The sequence below is a fragment of the Ascaphus truei genome, chromosome 2 (genome assembly GCF_040206685.1).
Source record: "Ascaphus truei isolate aAscTru1 chromosome 2, aAscTru1.hap1, whole genome shotgun sequence".
In the NCBI taxonomy this organism is placed as follows: Eukaryota; Metazoa; Chordata; class Amphibia; order Anura; family Ascaphidae; genus Ascaphus; species Ascaphus truei.
Genome location: NC_134484.1, coordinates 468,831,504 through 468,851,368, shown reverse-complemented (window position 1 = coordinate 468,851,368; position 19,865 = coordinate 468,831,504). Strand labels below are relative to the sequence as shown.

At 44.6% G+C, this 19,865-nt stretch overlaps 1 protein-coding gene across 1 annotated transcript in view; it reads right to left on the bottom strand.

Moving 5' to 3' along the window:
• Positions 1-546: 546 nt before the first annotated feature.
• The window catches only part of LOC142488293 (uncharacterized), a 192,641-nt gene continuing 173,322 nt past the window's right edge, over positions 547-19,865 (bottom strand). Inside the window, 3 exon segments of the mRNA XM_075588665.1 lie at positions 547-2,011; positions 12,672-13,482; positions 17,285-18,538. Coding sequence (XP_075444780.1) covers positions 1,963-2,011; positions 12,672-13,482; positions 17,285-18,538 — 2,114 coding nt within the window. The 3' untranslated portion in view covers positions 547-1,962.

Here is a 19,865-nt window from a genome sequence, read left to right as displayed (position 1 = left end):
CACGCACCGCCGACGCCGTGGCCTGCCGCGTCAGAGAGGCGGGGTTTAGCGGCGGCCCTAACAGTACCCCCCTCTTCAGGGGAGGACTCCGGACGACCAATAGATGGCTTAGAAGAGTACTTGTGCTGGAAGGCTCGAATCAGCCTGGCGGCATGTACTGCACCGACACACTTTATTCGAGCAAATACCCAGTATGTACCTGGCAGATACCTGGAATGCGCCGCTCCTCACCTCTGACAAGCCCCGTTGTGTTTGCCTTCCCAGCCTGGGTTCATGCCTGGCTGACGGGCGGCTGATCTGTTAAATGATAATGATTAGGATTTAATAGGCTGCAATGCTTCGCGTGTCTACCAGATGGCATAAATTCATGAATTGTAATGCAGTATATATATATATATATACTGTGCAGTATTGCAGCCAGCGGGAATAAAATGCTTCAATCCCTGCCTGGAAAATACCTCAATGCACTCGGGCAGAAAACAGTCACAAACCTCAATACACCCGGGTATACCCGAATTCGTGGGACTAGCCGAGCTCGAATAAAGTGTGTCGCCAGTGTACCTGTCTTTGAGGAATCCACTCCTGTTCTTAGGGACCAAAACCCCTCCAATCGACGAGGTATTGTAGTCCTCCACCAGAAATTGTCGGGATAGAGCATCGGCCTTTATGTTTTTTGACCAGGGAATGTAGGATATGATCAAATTGAAGCATGTAAAAAATAAGGATCACCGAGCCTGCCGTTACCCGAGACGATGCATACCCTCAATGTACAGAAAATTCTTGTGGTCGGTTAAGATGGTGACAGAAATCTCAGTACCCTCAAGAAGGTGTCTCCATTCTTCCAGCAACATTTTGATCACGAGGAGTTTGCGATTCCCTATGTCGTAGTTTCTTTCGGCAGAAGAATTTTTTTTTTGAGAAAAATGCACATGGATGTGTCGAGCTTGATGGTTCTTTCTCTGAGAGAGTATCGCCCCTGCTCCTACGTCGGAGGCGTCTACTTCAAGTGTAAATGGTAGCGCTGGGTCTGGATGTACCAGGATGGGTGCCGAGGAGAAGGCTTTCTTTAATTTCTCAAAAGCCCTGGTGGCCTCCGGAGGCCAGTGTGCCGAGTCAACTCCTTGGGCTAAAGCCGTAATGAGTGCCACTACTGATGAGAAGTTCTGGATAAATCTCCGGTAGTAATATGCAAACCCGAGAAATCTTTGAATAGCTTTGAGAGATATAGGACATGGCCAATCCATGTGTCATATTCTCTAGCCTGCTGTTCCCATGCTTGGCCACCGGGACTGCTGCCACTCTCAATGTCTGGTTCTAGCCTGCAGTACCTATACTTGCCCACCGGGAGTGCTGCTGCTAAACTAAGGAACATTCCAGACTCTGATACCTGACACCTCTGCACCTGTGCTCCACCTCTCAGCCTGCCTATATAAACCTCCCTTTCCTGTTCCTCTTTGCCTGTTTATACTGGTTCCTTAGCCTCTGCAAGGCTCCTGTGTTTACTGCTGTGCTAGCTATTGCTATACCCGTTCCAGTTTCCTCGTTGCCGACCTCTGCTTGTTTCCTGACTTCGCTACCTGCCGCCTGCCTCGGAACCTTGCTTGTTTCCTGACTTTGCTACCTGCCGCCTGCCTCGGACCCCTGCTTGTTTCCTGACTTCGCTCCCTGCTGTTCCTGCCACTGGGATCCACTTCAGCCGAAGTCCAATCCTTGACACCGTGATTGCTTTGACTTTGACGGGATCCAAAGCGAGACTAGTGTCGGAGATAATATAACCCAGAAAGGAAGTAGAAGTCTGGTGGAATTGGCATTTCTCTACTTTATCGTAAAGGTTATTTTTCCGCAGTTTTTGAAGAACCTATTTTACATGTCCTGGGTGTTCGTGAGAGGATCTGAAAAAAATTAGGATGTCGTCCAGGTACACGATTACGTGTCGATCTAGCAGGTCCCTGAAGATTTCGTTCACGAAGCCGTGGCGTGTCTCGTCAGAGAGGGGGGTTTAGCAGCGGTCCTAACAGACAGAGAGAGCAAAAAAGAGATTAAATGATGGTCAGAGAGAGGAAAGGGGGAAATGGAGAAGTCAAGAGAGCGAAAAGTTTCTAGTAAAAACCAGGTCAAGGTAGTGGCCATTGTGAAGATTGAGATAATGTGTGTGGCTCAGGCTATATGAAGACAGACTATCATCACCTCCATTTTGGTCCAACCGCCATTTTGAGTGTTTGCTTGTATGTGTGCTTATCTGTTTATTTGTGAATTATTGATATCCTGCAGAGTATCGCTCCTGGCTGTAACTCGCCTTTGTATAATTCCTACGAGTCATGAAATTGAAATTGCATTTGTAAGAGGTTTTTTCTGCCTTAGACATTTCTGCTGACCTTAGATTCTGTTATCCGACAGATACAGTACACACAGAGGGCTAAACAGGGTTACTCCTTAAGTCAGAAGGTTAAGGGGCTCACATTATGGTGATATATAGGATAAGAATATAGCATGTGAAGCATATTTATGTATCAATAAGTATTTTTGTATAAGTCATCATATTGCTTTTTATCCCTAAGCCAGCCCCCTTAAGGGGCGTATTACTCTTTTTGACATGTATAAAAATGTGATGTTAAGAAATATGTTTTCAGAGGCATGAGTTCATTTTTGAATTCTCACTTGTACCTTGGTGCAGATAAACTCCCGTTGATACTTTGAACCCTTGACTCATTAATATTATTTCTACGCTTTCACACCATCCTTGTGGGTGCTGGCTGCAGTCCATTGGTGAAGGCCAAAAAAAGAGGAGGTTAGAGAGAGGAAGCAGGCAGCCCAAGGGAGAGGAGTCTGGGGAGAGAAAGGAGAGCCAGGATTCAAAGAGAAAAAGACTGAAGGAGGAAGAGTAGAGGTAGGTTGCCAATAGTTGACCACCACATTGAAATGGAGAGGAGAAAAAGCTGGACAGAGTGAGCCTCAAAGGAAGGAAAGAGGGAGTAATAGGACGGGATCGGTGACAGCAGATTGTGGAGAGGAGCCCACACCTCCACCCCTGCCATCAGGGCACGGAGAGTGGGAGGCCACCATAACAGAGGGCAGCTTTCAGTGCAGTCAGACTGAATGAGCCAAGTCTCAGTTATAGCAAAGAGGAGCAGATAGAAAAAGAAGTAATGTAAAGATATGTATTTGTTAGAAAAGAAGTGTGCATTCCAAAGGGCACAGGAGAGAGGGAATGCATATGAGGTTAGAGGGGTTTACGCCACAAGGAGAAGAAGTTGCATGTGAGAGGTGAGGATGAGAGCATGTAGAAATAAGGCAGGGACCAGGAATGGGAGATGCAAAGAAAGAAAGCGGGTGCGAGAAGAGTATTTGTAGGGGAGGGGGGGGGGTAGAGCAGGGGGTATAGCTGAGTGGAGCCAAAGGGCACAGATAGGAAAGCAGTTCATGTGAAATGAGAAGTGGAGAAAGAAGGACAGATGGGGAAATATGAATGGTGTTAGTGACATAAGGCTTGTGGAAAGAAATGTCTTGTTTATGTAACGGGTATTCCCTACTAGTCTGACCCCCCCAATCTCATATTGGCCCCTTAGGTCTAACCAGCCCCCATTATGTGGTCGTGCCTGGTGGTGCACCTGTAGGCAACAGGACTCCTGAGTCTCCCGCATGATGGTATTCGGGGATGCCAACCCAGACAGGCAGCTGTGGTAGTGTGTGCGAGTCCTACCTATATCCAGTGCAGCGCCTCCACCTCATCAGGGTCTGTGCTTCCGCAGGGAGATGGTCCAGATGAGGAACTCCTTCTTGGTGGTGATTGCCCCCTGAGAGTAATTGCAGACTCACACGATGGTGTTCTCATTGAACAAGTCATCTTTATTGGTACCTGGTGAATTGGGCCAGCTGCCCTTCACAGTTAGCAGCTCAGCCTTGCATTGCTCCGTGCTCCCCTTTAAAAGGTATGCCCTCCCAATGGAGTGGGATCCCCTCTCCCTCGCAGGGAGATCACCCCTGTGCCAGGTCCCTGGACACAGTTGGCCTTTTATGGCTTGCTACTGCTGAATGTAAAACAGTGGCACTAGTTACGGCACTAGTGGGCACTTGGCTTTCCCGCCATCCTCCTAACTCTCTTTCCAAACTCGCAGCATCAACAGCTTTTTCAACACTAACTTTGAGCAGTGTTGTGCCTTATATACCTCAAGAGGCAGGCACATCTCTGATGTCACTAACCGTGGACTCAGAGCATGTAACCACTCCCATCCCTACATAGGGCACCTCACCAGGGTGTGAGGGCAAACCTCCATGATTACTGCTGGTATTCCTGTAACTTACCAGGTTTTGTTGCCAGCAGGGGAGACAACTGGAGACCATTGATATGCATGGCTACATACTCCCCCTGGTGAACCCCCACCGGCCCGGCTGGGACCTAAATTTGGTGTACCTTTTTCCAGGAAACACTGAAAAGGAACACATAATTATCAATTAACAATTCTTTCCATCCAGAATTGATAACAAACAACGCTTACTGACCAGCAGTGGCGCTCAAGAGTGCACACAGACCTCACTAGGCTACCTACTGTAGTCAGCAAAGTCCTGAGGTGAGATGAAGGAAGAAGATGCAGCTGAGGGTGGTTTGAGTGGAGAGTCAAAGACAGAGAAGAGTTGGTGTGGGTTAGACTTGTGCATGTTGATTAATGGAGAGAAGTAGGTTTGTTTCGCTTGAGAGAGGGCAGAGTTGAAACAGGATAGTATACATTTGTAGTGAAGGAAGTTTGCAAAAGTATGAGATTTCCTTCAGAAGGCATTCAGAGGAACAAGTGGAAGAATGTAGCATGCTCTTGTTGAAATATATTTTGTGTTTATAAGTTATTTGACCTATTGGTATAAAAATCCTGTTATTTTATTTTTGAGGCCATAAAAAATTTAGTTTTTAGGGCTGTGGAGAAAGCTCCATTTTTTAACTTTAAACTAATGTTCCAATCCAGTAATTATTATTTAGTTTATGAAGAAGCCATTGTGCCGTTATATTATCTGTTCAGGGTAATTTGGCGCAATGCCCGGGCTGGCGGAATGCCCTGATAACAAGCTAAAAAATGATTTTTTTAATCAAATGGAAGGGTACTGAGTGTCTTTTAAAGGCAGAACGCTAGCAGTGTTCTCTGCACTTTATAAGGAGACTATATTATACTTCTGCTCAGGTCCACACAATTGACCAAGAGCAGGCTGACCAAATAGGAGATAATACTGCAGGGCTCAGACAATATTACCGTTCACAGATGCATAACATTAAATCCTGCTACTTTACCAACACCTGAGGCACGAATTCCACACAACTGTGTTAGTGACACAAATACTGTTACATAGGTTAGGGAAGGACTCTTTGAGATCCCTATAGAGGATCCAGAACTTGATATGTTTGTTGACAATACACAATGCACAGCAGGTTCAGAATTTATTTGAAGCAATAAAGGTTGTTGCCCATACTAACAGGGCTGACAGGCTCTCATTAGGAAATACCTTTGCAGATGTTACAGCAAAGCAAGCAGCAAGCCGTCCATATGTGGAGGGATATATCATATCTGCCAACTTTATAACTTTTAACCATTTTCTTTCCAAAGGTTTCCCTTTTTAGTATAAGCAGTAGTTATTGTCAAAATCAGTGGGTAATATATTTTTTGAGTCTCTGCATTTGTGTCATACCCTACATTTTGTCTGCAATTGCTAGCTAAAATATATTTTCTCATGTAGTCAGCTTTTTACTGTTTATCTGTAGTAGGAGGCAAGTTCCCTGGGAAGCCGACTCACCCCACATAGCTGCCATGGAAACCACGGCTGTAGATCACGTAGGTAGTGAGAATGTTATGTATTTCAGACAGTGCCTGTCCTGGGATATTTACGCCCCTATATCACCCCACTAACATGTCCTGCCCCTAAATCATGCACGCCTCTAACCTAAGTTACGCCTCTAACCAATGTTTTCTATTTTCTGTATAAATCTTTTTATGTTATGCTAAATAATCTGAGACGAAGGATTTGAAACACTGCGTGTGTGTCGTTTCTTTCGTGTCCCAGGCCAGTACGTTTCACCAGATCGAGATTAACAGTGCCAGGGCGTGGTTTCCAATCTTCCCGGGAGTGGTGCTGTGTGTGTATCCAGTCACAAAGGCCTCCGGCCCTTTTGCAATTGGCAGGGAGATTCTTTCAATTGGTGTCAGTGAAGTGGGATTCCCACAGGCGGTGAGTATATTTTGTCTCACCCCCTCTGGGAATTCTTTACCTAAATTGTGACTGTGGATTGGGTTGAAGTCCCTTGACTAAATTCTATGGTTTAAGTCCAGATATTTTGTGCACAACTGGGCTGTCATCCCTGATCTGGGTGAACGACCATTGTACATTGTGTAAAGTATAAGAATTCTATTATTATTTATCTGCAATTATTTGTCATAATTTTGCTGTTTTTCTATAAGCTACTAATGGACTCTGGAGGTAAGCCAGAGGTTATTAAGAATAAGATTAAACAAGTTGTGTGTTTGTTGACAATACACAATGCACAGCAGGTTCAGAATTTATTTGAAGCAATAAAGGTTGTTGCCCATACTAACAGGGCTGACAGGCTCTCATTAGGAAATACCTTTGCAGATGTTACAGCAAAGCAAGCAGCAAGCCGTCCATATGTGGAGGGATATATCATATCTGCCAACTTTATAACTTTTAACCATTTTCTTTCCAAAGGTTTCCCTTTTTAGTATAAGCAGTAGTTATTGTCAAAATCAGTGGGTAATATATTTTTTGAGTCTCTGCATTTGTGTCATACCCTACATTTTGTCTGCAATTGCTAGCTAAAATATATTTTCTCATGTAGTCAGCTTTTTACTGTTTATCTGTAGTAGGAGGCAAGTTCCCTGGGAAGCCGACTCACCCCACATAGCTGCCATGGAAACCACGGCTGTAGATAACGTAGGTAGTGAGAATGTTATGTATTTCAGACAGTGCCTGTCCTGGGATATTTACGCCCCTATATCACCCCACTAACATGTCTTGCCCCTAAATCATGCACGCCTCTAACCTAAGTTACGCCTCTAAGCAATGTTTTCTTTTTTCTGTATAAATCTTTTTGTTATGCTAAATAAACTGAGACGAAGGATCTGAAACACTGCGTGTGTGTTGTTTCTTTCGTGTCCCAGGCCTGTACGTTTCACCAGATCGAGATTAACAGTGCCAGGGCGTGGTTCCAAATCTTCCCGGGAAGTCAGCAGTGAGCGGTGTTGTGTGTGTATCCAGTCACAAAGGCCTCCGGACCTTTTGCAATTGGCAGGGAGATTCTTTCAGTCATACATATGTTTAACCCCCCTTGAGAAATCCTGTTTAGGCTGGCACTTGAGTAATTATTGACAACTGCGGCTTTAGCTGAGAGAAGAGGCTATGACGAAAGCTTTGAGAATCTCCAGTACATATGCCATATTTGGTTATTGTATGTATGGAGATGTGGGCAGTTTCTTATGAGATCATATCAAGTTAGCTGTAGGACCTTAGCTGGAAGTGGAGTTAGTTATAACGAGCTGACTGGGTAGTTTTATTTGTAGAAATGTATAGATACATAGTTACATAATAGATGTGGTTGAAAAAAGACATACGTCCATCAAGTTCAACTTATTCTAAATTTAGACAACAGATACTTTATCCTATAACTATACTTACTTATTGATCCAGAAGAAGGCAAACAAAAAACCCCAGAGTCATATCATCCAATGATTTCTCATAAGGGGAAAAATAAATTCCTTCCTGACTCCAAGAATTGGCAAGTGGATTAATCCCTGGATCAACATCCTTCCCATGTATACTTATTTAGTATATCCCTGTATACCTTTCCTATCTAAAAAGGTGTCCAATCTTTTTTTGAACAAATCTATTGTATCTGCTATCACAGTCTCCATGGGTAATGAATTCCACATTTTAACTGCCCTTACTGTAAAGAACCCTTAATTTGTTGCTGGTGAAATCTCCTTTCCCCCAACCTTAAGGGATGGCCCTGAGTCCTTTGTACTGCCCGTGGGATGAATAGTTCTTTTGAAAGCTCCTTGTATTGTCCCCGAATATATTTGTATATAGTTATCATATCCCCTCTTAGACGCGCCTCTTTTCTAATGTAAATAAATCTAATTTAGCTAGCCTATCCTCATAAGTTAGATTGTCCATCCCCTTTATTAATTTGGTGGCTCTTCTCTGCATTCTCTCTAGTTCCATAATATCTTTTCTTAGGATTGGTGCCCAAAATTGTACTCCATATTCAAGGTGTGGTCTTACTAGTGCTTTGTAAAGGCGCATAATTATGTTTACTTCCCTTCCATCCATTGCCCGTTTGATGCAAGATAAGATCTTGTTTACCTTTACAGCTACTGCATGACTTTGGGCACTATTGCTAAGCCTGCTGTCTACAAGCACTCCTAAATCCTTCTCCATCAAGGATTCCCCAATTTAATTTGTAATTCGCCTTTTTATTCTTGCATCCCAAATGCATAACCGTACATTTATCTGTATTAAACCTCATCTGCCATTCACCTGCCCACGTTTCCAGTCTCTCCAAGTCCTTCTGAAGAGAAATTACATCCTGCTCTGATTCTATTACCTTACACAATTTAGTATCATCAGCAAAGATGGAGACTTTGCTCTGGATCCCAACCTCAAGGTCATTAATAAACAAGTTAAAAAGCAGGGGTCCCAGTACCGATCCCTGAGGTACTCCACTCACGACTTTAGCCCAACCTGAAAAAGTTCCATTTATGACAACCCTCTGTTGTCTGTCCTTCAACCAGTTTTCAATCCAGGTGCATATATTATTACTGAGTCCAATTTTCTTTATTTTGTACACCAACCTGTTGTGTGAAACCGTATCAAAAGCCTTTGCAAAATCTAAGTAGACCACATCAACTGCATTACCCTGGTCTAAATTCCTACTTACCTCCTCAAAGAAACAAATAAGGTTAGTTTGGAATGATCTATCCTTCATAAATCCATGCTGACTATTACTAATAATTTTGTTTTCCATTAGGTATTCCTGAATATTATCCTGAATATAGTAAGAGCTGATATATTGTCTGGATAAATATATGGCAATTTTAGCTGAAGTAGGCGAGAGGCAGGAGGGAGAGAAGGAGCCACAACGATGTAGCGACAGGCGGAGAGGCGAAGGATGATTGATTCCACCGGGTTGTGAGGACACAGTGATTCCACCATGAAGAGAGAGACGGGTTAAAACCAAAATGAAGGAAAGATACATTTTTATCATATTAAGATCAACTCAGAAACAGAAAGCTATGCCACCTTTTAAAGAATACCATAACTTATTTGGAATGTCACCACTATTTTCTACTATTGTTATGCAAGTCATTATCTTCAAAATAAACGTTTCTTTTTATGTGATGAACCAGAATTATTGAGGTCTGTTATGCTGGAGTGTGGCAGGACGGCCTGTAGCCGAGGTCAGGGAACAGTCCACACGTGTAGTTTCAGGATAAATGAAAACGTTCAGTGGCTTTATTTCTCCACAGCAACATAACATGCGGGTACACTGTCCCTTTAAGCAAATAAATCCTGCTCCTCGTTGGGAGGAAACTGACTAACACAGCATTCCTAGCTAGCAGGCTGGCTGGCTAAACCATAACCAAACCTTAAGAGTCTTTTTAAGCAGTCATGCAAACAAATGAAACAAATCTTACTTTAGCTGCAGTAAGTAGTGTGCTGTATCCTTCTGGCTAGCAGCACATCTATCCATGTGCTCTCATCTGACACAGGCAGCTACTGCTGGTTACAAGATCCTTATCTACCTTCCTGGCTCTCAGGTGTCAGCTTACTTCCTGATTACCTAACTTCCACCTGAGTTAACCCTTATGAGTGCTGGATGAAGCACTCAGGCATATGTTTCCCATGCATAATTGATAGGGGTTGACTTCACCCTGTCACATGGAGTAATTATGAAAAAGACGTAAAAGGACATTGTGACGATAGGGGGTAGCCCGTCTTCATTAATAAAGGTCACACCCAGCTGGTTACCCCTGAAACCATACGTTAAGGGCTGAAGTGTCAGCTCTTGGGACTAGTTGTGCGCCTTGATGTGTTTCCTTATATTTCTGGGGGTTTTTGTGTTTCAATTTTTTTATTGTTTTTTGAGAGAATGACATCATATAACAAGTTTTAACATACATCTGTTACAACTTCACATTTTACAAGAAGAAGAAATATTAAACATTACATTACAATATAAATAATACTCTGTTGTCTTCTTTTCTTATACTGTATATTAACTTTCGTCTGTTGTATTCTACAAAACTTTTGTTATTTTTAAATTTTTACAACATATTAGGGAAGCAGCCGCTTCCGGACATCTCTCTCTCAGAGAAAATCAAGAATAGTAAAGAGAGAAGCAAGAAAGAAGAGGGAGGGGGGGGGGGTGAAGAGAAATAAGAGGAGGGGGGAGGGGGTGGGGTGTCTTGTTAACTCCAGTCTTGTGTGTTGCTCATTTACTCATTTGTTAATTGTCTGGCCATACTGACCAAACTTTATGGAATTTATCCACCTTTGACCCAACTGTGCCAAGAGGAGTTCTATTAATCTTATTTCCCTGACACGTCTCAGTACTGTCTGCTTGGAGGGGGCGTTTATCTCTTTCCATGCCGCGGCAGCCGAGCAGCGGGCTGCTGTGAGGACGTGGCTTATCATTTTATTCTCTTGGGGTTGTAGGCCCTCTATTGGTTTAGACAACACCAGGGTCAACGGGTCTACCTCTATCTGTACACCCAGGAGCTCTCGTATCATTGTTTGTATCATGATCCAGAACCCCTGAATTTTTGGGCAATTCCACCAGATATGAGCCATCTCTCCTTTTTGCCCGCATCCTCTCCAACACAAATCTGAGGACCCGGGGAAAATCTGGCTCAGCCTATTTGGGGTTAGGTACCAATGAAACAAAATTTTGTATATGTTTTCTTTTATAGTTGTGCAAATTGATGTTTTAGAGACCGCTTCCCAGATATCCTCCCAGTCGTCTCTGTCTATGTCTATGTTCAAGTCTTCTGCCCATTTTAGCATGTAGCTATGCTTAGATTGTGCCGCAGTTGACGCCAGGCCCAGATATACCTCAGAAATCAGACCTTTGCAATAAAAGCCTCTTCTGCATAATCTCTCAAATTTTGTCATAGCCGAAAACACTGAGTCTTTTGAGACTGTTTGTAGGTAATGTCGAATTTGTAAGTAACCAAATACCGGTAAGTTTGTAATTTTATGTTTTTTCTCCAAATCTGGGAGTGCAAGAATCTTATCTTTGGATACAAAATCATCAGCTATTACCAACCCTAGCTCTTTATATTTACTAAGTCCCTTTGGGAGGCAGCCTGGGATAAACTCAGGATTGCTAAATATGGGGGTCATTAGAGTGGGTGAAGATGCCAAATGATATTTCTCCTTGTTTCTAGTCCATACCTTCCATGTACACCTCATTGCTCGCAGTTTTAATTTATCTGCTAGGCTCTTCCTCTCCCCCCTCCACCCCCCGGTCCAAAGGATTACCGGCAGAGAAAGGGGTCCTGTATAGGTAGACTCAATCCCGAGCCAACAACTTGTAGTTGGGTCGCTGTTCCACATTATTACTTCTTTTACTTGGCCCGCCAAATAGTATTTAGTAATATCCGGGACTTCCAAACCTCCGTAATCTTTTGAAGCTAGTAAAATTGTTCTAGCAACCCTTGGTCTTTTGTTTTTCCAGATGAATTGAAAAATTCTATTCTGGATATTTTTAAGTTCTGCTAATGGAATGTCTATTGGTAGCGTCTGGAAATAATATAGGAGTCTTGGCAGGATATTCATTTTAACTGTGGCTATTCTTCCTAGCCAAGAGATCTGATATTCGTTCCAGCTCTGAAGATCTTTTCTAATCTTTTCGAAGAGGGGGGGATAATTGTATTGGTATAGGGTCTTAAAAGAGCTCGTTATCTGTATTCCCAGATATTTAATTTTTATCGAGCTCCATTTATAATTGAAGTTTGCCTGTAGCAACTTAATTTCTGATGCCGTTAATGAAAGATTCAGTGCCTCCGACTTGTCACCGCATTTATATGGTTTTTCCCCAGTGTGAGTCAGCTGGTGTCTGGTTAAATCAGACCTCAGTGCAAACCTTTTCTCTCAATGGAAGCACTGGTAAGGACGCCCACCTTTATGTGTCCTCTGGTGCAGGGGTGAGCAAGCTATTTACACCAAGCCCCCCTTTTACCGGTGATATATGTTCCCTATCCCTGATTTAATTCATTTAAAAAAAAAAGTCATGTGATTTTGAATAGGTGTGTTTTTAAATAAGTATAGTAGTATAAGAGTCTCTCTCCCCAACTCCTAACTTCTGCCGGCTGCTCCTCTGCTTCACTCTGGCAGCCTCCTGCTGCCACATAACATCTCCCCCTGCCTGTGTCACTGCGCCCCCCCCCTACAAAATCTTGTGCCCCTCAGTTTGTACACCCCTACTCTGGTGTATAACCAGGTCCAATTTCAGAATGAAGCCCTTTTCGCACGCTGCACACTGATAAGGTCTCTCTCCTGTGTGGGCCCTCAAATGCTTCACTAAATAGGAATTCTGAGTGAAGTTTTTGCCGCAATGTGCGCACTTGTGAGGCGTCAGTCCTGAGTGGGTTTGTTCGTGTGTCAAAGTTACTACTCACAGATTTTTCTGGGTCAGCACGCTGGAAGTTTCCATCTTCTTGTGTGTCTTCATATGGTTAATGAAGTGAGAATTACGGATGAAGCTTCTACTGCACTCTGAGCATCTGTATGGCTTCTCAGTGCAGTGCATACTCTTGTGTCTGGTTAAGGTGATGCTTTTTGCAAACCTTTTATTGCACACGGAGCACTGGTATAGCTTCTCCACCGCGTGTGTCTGAAGGTGTTTCAGCAGATCAGCCTTCCAGAGAAAGCTTTTCGCACACACGGAGCAGTGATGACACTTCTCATCTGTGTGTGTCCTGCGGTGGTGTGTCAGTAATATCATCGTATGGAAGCTTTTCGGACAGTCCAAGCACTTGTATGGCCTCTCGCCTGTGTGTATCCTCTGGTGGATGATGAGATCTGAAGATTTTGTGAAGTTTCTCTCACAGTCTGTGCATTGATACAGCCTCTTTCCAGTGTGGGTTCTCAGGTGGTTCTTCAGGTCTGACTTCTTTAAAAAGGCCTTCCCACAGTGAGTACACTGATTACTTTGCACATTATACATCTTTTGGTGTCTCAACACAGAAGCATAGCAACTAAAGCTTTTCTCACAGTGGCTGCAGGAATGTCGTTGTGCCCCCGAGATCTGTCTCTGCTCTGAACCAGCCTCATATTCCATGGCTCCTTCCACCTGCTCCATATTTTCAGTCTTCACTACCAGGGAGTTGCTGAAATCCGCCCCTTCTTCATTCTTCTCTGATGGAATTACATCTGGTTTGCAATCCTCTGCTGCATCTTCCACTTCTACTTTTATCTTCCGATACGCACCTGTCAAATTAAAGATAAAATCCTATCAGTTACGTATCACTGACTTTAGGGCTTCCCCTGCTGTCTGAGAATGAACATGCTGCGTTACATGATGACATAAGTTACCGTAGGTGTCTCAGGCACCAAAATTAAGCTGTAAGATTCTTAGGGTGGAAACCTGGACCTGAGAAACCTGATCTATAATTACCCTGTTAGTGCAAGCACCCAGTTGCACTAAGCAACATGTACTACACGTGCAATACAACTATTCTGGTTTGTTTTTTTAGCTCTATTTATTAACGTTTTTCATAGTGCATAACTATATATGGGCAATGTTATACATTTATATATCACAGTGTGTCACATCATCATCAGAATCCTCATTCAAAACATCTGATATTTAACTAGATGAATCAACATCACGCCCACCCCCTGCTCTTCAAAGGAGTGACCAGGTTGTTACTCCCTCTTCTTCATCTGGCAATATATCATATTTAATAGAGAACCCCGTTAATAATAGTGGGAAAGGAGTTGGGAACAGATTTCTATAGCAGAATGGTCCAGAATATGGGCAATTGCAGGATCCTCATCATTGTCCACTAGAATAATGGAAAACAAATATAACCTTCTTTACAGTTGGTACTATACACCTCCGATGCTTCATAGCAGTTACCCCAATGTATCGGGACTATGCTGGAGAAATTGTAGGGGTCAGCGAACAATTAAGCATATCTGCTGGGAGTCTTCATTATCAAATTAGAACGAGATAATGAATTGCATACAAGGAATCACTGGTGTTGTCGTACCCCAGGACCCGAATATAATTCTCCTCAATAGAGACGGCATTGATGGGTATCGGTTAAAGAAATCCTTAGTTCAGCACTTACTGAACGCGGCTCTGTGATCAATCGCAGCTCTATAGAAACAAGCATGAGCAACAATGATGGATTACTGGAAAAAAATAGGGTGTGGGAGGTCGTGAGCGTGTGACAGTTTAATTAAACACACTTGCACTGATTTTATTTCGTTATTTTAGGTCTAATGCTTTTTCGTTTTCTTTGTTTGCTTGGAGCTTTTACATTGTGTATTCTTTTTTAATATTATTTATCCCCGAATTATCTTTTAAGCATGTAATAGAAAAGTGTTCTCAACATCCACTATGTGCTATAATGTTACATGGATGTTACCACTCTATGTAACTGAAGTGTACCATGTTGATGAATGTAAAAGCGGAGAAATAAAGAATTTACACAAAATATCTGGGGGTTCATAGTCTAGGCGGGGGGGGAGGAAGCACAGTTCTTTTACCCACCGAGCCCCGCACTACTCAGCCACAAAACCACTCCATTAGTTGGTTACCAATTGTAGTATACTACTGGTAGTGGTAGTAAAAAAAAAAAAAACTATATGTATATAAACAAAAAAATCATATGCACGCGACAAGTCAGATATCTAATGCAGACGGTGTAAAGTAATTATTTTAACACAACTTGTTAGGCAAATTCTTATTAATGATATTACTGCTAGTGGCATACAGTTAGTTATACTAGTAAGGGTATAATCAGTGGGGTGCGGTAGTGTTTAGACACCGGACTGTGGTATTTATTAGTAGTAACGGTAACTCTAATAACTAGTAAACTGGTATATACACAGAGGAAAGGTCTCCAATCTCTCACTAATAATCCTAGTAATAATATATAGAGAGAAAGGTGAATAATATATGTCACTCTCGCAGTGCCCCTGGGTGTGCGGTTGCTGGTGCTGCTGGTGGCACCGGCTGGCCCTGTGTCCCTGGGTGTGCGGTTGCTGGTGGTGGCACTGGCTGGCCCTGTGTCCCTGGGTGTGCGGTTGCTGGTGGTGGCACTGGCTGGCACCGTGTCCCTGGGTGTGTGGTTGCTGCTGGTTGTGGTACTGGCTGGCAACTATGCCCCTGGGTGTGCGGTTGCTGCTGGTGGTGGCACTGGCTGGCACTGTGTCCCTGGGTGTGTGGTTGCTGCTGGTGGTGGCACTGGCTGGCACAGTGCCCCTGGGTGTGCGGTTGCTGCTGGTGGTGGCACTGGCTGGCACTGTGTCCCTGGGTGTGTGGTTGCTGGTGCTGGTGGTGGCACTGGCTGGCACAGTGCCCCTGGGTGTGCGGTTGCTGGTGGTGGCACTGGCTGGCACCGTGTCCCTGGGTGTGTGGTTGCTGGTGCTGGTGGTGGCACTGGCTGGCACAGTGCCCCTGGGTGTGCGGTTGCTGGTGCTGCTGGTGGTGGCACTGGCTGGCAGTGTCCCTGGGTGTGCGGTTGCTGCTGGTGGTGGCACTGGCTGGCACAGTGCCCCTGGGTGTGTGGTTGCTGGTGGTGGCACTGGCTGGCACCGTGTCCCTGGGTGTGCGGTTGCTGGTGGTGGCACTGACTGGCACTGTGTCCCTGGGTGTGTGGTTGCTGGTGGTGGCACTGGCTGGCACCGTGTCCCTGGGTGTGCGGTTGCTGGTGGTGGCACTGACTGGCACTGTGTCCCTGGGTGTGCGGTTGCTGGTGGTGGCACTGTCTAGCACAGTGCCCCTGGGTGTGCGGTTGCTGGTGGTGGCACTGGCTGGCACTGTGCCCCTGGGTGTGTGGTTGCTGGTGCTGCTGGTGGTGGCACCGGCTGGCACAGTGTCCCTGGGTGTGCGGTTGCTGGTGGTGGTACTGGCTGGCACTGTGTCGCTGGGTGTGCGGTTGCTGCTGGTGGTGGCACTGGCTGGCACTGTGTACCTGGGTGTGTGGTTGCTGGTGCTGCTGGTGGTGGCACTGGCTGGCACTGTGTCCCTGGGTGTGTGGTTGCTGGTGCTGCTGGTGGTGGCACTGGCTGGCACTGTGTCCCTGGGTGTGCGGTTGCTGCTGGTGGTGGCACTGTGTCCCTGGGTGTGTGGTTGCTGGTGCTGTTGGTGGTGGCACTGGCTGGCACTGTGCCCCTGGGTGTGTGGTTGCTGGTGCTGCAGGTGGTGGCACTGGCTGGCACTGTGTCCCTGAGTGTTCGGTTGCTGGTGGCACTGTGTGGCACTCTGCTGGGTGATAAAACTAAATAATATATATGTTTAACCCCCCTGAACGTGTTTTTGTTATTAACATACTGCTATAATATAATAGACATGAGACAGTACAGTAGAGCCCAGGCCAGGTCCCAGCCCAGGTGGACACTGGTCAGTCACTCAATGTGGTCATTCTCAGATCAGATGAATCTGCAGCTACCACCACAGGTCAGACTCCTTCAGCTCAGAACAGACACCAGTCCAGCAGTAGCACCGCCCCCAGCCACTCCACTAGTTAGTCCCAATTGTAGTATAAATATTACTACCAATTAAAAATAAATAATATATCATACAACCTATGCATGTGACATACAACCTATGCATGTGACCCGTCAATAATCCAGCGCAGACAGTTTAAAGCAGTAATTAACACAACAAAACTTGTTATTCAAATTCTTAATTATACTACTACAAGTCGTATACAGTTGGCTAAACTAGTCTATTTATCTGGCTTTAACAGATTGGCTAACAAAGCTGGTCAATCAGGAGAAGGGTCATTCGATTAGTCCATTTAATGCACTGGTGGGTAAACAAATGGCCCGCATTCTACCACAGGGACATCCCCTGCGGACCCCAACCTCCTCTCCCTGGTCCCTTCCTCCTGCAGCTTGAGCAAATGGGAGCAGAGCTACAAACAGGGGGCCAGAGTTGGGGGGACCATTACCAAGAAGTTACAATCCAAACTCTGCCGCCATGTGTGCACTCTCTGATGCTTCACCAGGCATGCGTTCCGAACACATTGTTCCGAGCATTTATAGGGACACTCACCTGTGTGTATCTTCTGGTGAAAACGGAAAGTTGATCTCCGAGTAAAGCCTTCCCCACAGTCACTGCACTTATATGGCTTTTCCCCACTGTGAGTCATCTGGTGCGTTCTCAAAGTAGACTTTATTGCAAAACTTTTCTCACAATGGAAGCACTGGTAAGGACGCTCCCCTGTATGTGACCTCTGGTGTACAATGAAAGTTGATCTCCAAGTAAAGCCTTTCCCACAGTCACTGCACTTATATGGCTTTTCCCCAGTGTGAGTCATCTGGTGCTTGATCAAAGTATAACTTTGTGTAAACCTTTTCTCACAATGGAAGCACTGGTAAGGACGTTCCTCTGTATGTGTCCTCTGGTGTGAAATGAAAGTTGATCTCCAAGTAAAGCCTTCCCCACAGTCACTGCACTTATATGGCTTTTCCCCAGTGTGAGTCATCTGGTGCGTGGTCAAAGTATACCTTTGTGTAAATCTTTTCTCACAATGGAAGCACTGGAAAGGACGCTCTCCTGTATGGATCCTCTGGTGTGTAACAAGCTCAGATTTCCGAATGAAGCCCTTTTTGCATACTGCACACCGATGAGGCCTCTCTCCTGGGTGGGACCTCAAATGCTTCACTAAATAATATTTCCGAGTGAAGATTTTGCCGCAATGTGCGCACTTGTGGGGCTTCTTTCCTGAGTGAGTTTTTTGGTGTTCTATGAAAGAAGCCAACTGATTAAAGGCCTTTCTGCACTCTGCACAAGTATAGGGAGTTTCTGCAACTCGGATCATCTCCTTTTGTGAGCTGAGAGGGTCAGAGCTACTATTCACAGATTTTTCTGGGTCAGGACACTGCAGGTTTTCAGCTTGTGTGTGTGTCCTCATATGTTTAATGCGGTCAGAATTCCGGAAGAAGCGTCTATTGCACTCTGAGCATCTGTATGGCCGGTCAATGCTGTGCGTCCTCTTGTGTTTGATTAAGGCGGAGCTTTCTTTAAATCTTTTATCGCACGAGGGGCACTGAAATGGCTTCTCCCCTGTGTGGGTTCGTAGGGGTTTCACCAGATCACAAATAAGAGGTTTTTCCCCCAAGATCTGTCTCTGCTCTGAACCAGTCTCGCGTTCCATGGCTGCTTCTACCCGCGCCATATTTTCAGTCTTCAGTACCAGGGAGTTGCTGAAATCCATCCCTTCTTCATTCTTCTCTGATGAAGTCACATCTGGTTTGCAATCCTCTGCTGCATCTTCCACTTCTACTTTTATCTTCCGATACTCACCTGTCAAATTAAAGATAAAATCTTATTAGTTACGTACCACTGACTTTGGGGCTTCCCCTGCTGTCTGAGAATGAACATGCTGCGTTATATGATGACATAAGGTGACTTATGTGTCTCAGGTGCCAAAATGAAGCTACAAGACTCTCAGGGTGGAAATCTGGACCAGAGAAGCCCGATGTATAATTACCTTGTTACAGTAGTGCAAAAACCCAGTTACACTTATCTATCTCAATGTCTGGTATAACGCACACACAGAGCCAACCTGTGCTTTAAAAAAAAAATGTATATATGATCCTTTATTGTAGATTTACATATACATTGAAACAAGCCATCATATAAAGAAGACATATGCTTACATCATATACATGGAAAGCCATACAATATTTTGACTCCAAGTCTTTAAACTAGCTGTCAGATCTGTGAGAACTATGCAAAGAAACATGTAAGAAGCCATTTCTCACAGATCGGACAACTAGTCTAGCTTCTTACATATTTCTTCACATTTTCTCTTTACAGAAGATTATAAAATGAATATTAGATCAAATTAAACCAACCCAGGGGTGCGCGTGACGTCACAGCGCTTGCACGTCTGCTGTAGAGCTCTGTGCATGCCGCTGCCTGTTTTTAACGAGAGCCTCCGATTGGCACCTCGTAGTTCGGCAAAAATGGAAGCAGAGCTCCGAGGGAACCACCCGACACGCCTCTCCGGAAAGATAGGAAGGCGAGCGCCTCGGATTTGTCCCATTTTGGGCATAAAGAGCCCTGCGACTGCAGGAGAGAAAAAACAAGATGGTGGTGAGGAGGGTGGATGGGGCGCTCATCACTGAGCCCTGAGAAGGAGCAGGGGGCAGAAGAAAGAGAGACAGCCATCACAAGGCAAGATTTAAAGACTATGTTCGAGGACATGCAGTCCGTGTTCCAGTCTGCTTTGGATAAAGCAGTGCAGGAGTTTAAGTCCCCCCCCCCTCCCCCCCCCGTTTTTTGTCCTGTTCCCCCTTCTGTTTTCCACAACCATCAAGTTTTTTGGAGCATAATTTTCACAATAGAGAGAAGGCAACGATACTGGATATGACTAGTCAAACGCCATTGAAGGTAGTATCTATGAATGTTAAGGGTCTGAACAGTAATGGTAAACGTAGATTGGCCCTAAAAGAATTTAGGAATCTGGAAACAGATATTGTTTTTTTTGCAAGAGACGCACTTTGACACTCAGGATCCCCTAAACACTTTTCAGCGAGATGTACACTATACACTATTCGTCCTTTACAAGCAAAAGAAGAGGGGTCGCGATTTGGTAAAGTATGGTATTCCGTTCCAGATATTGGAG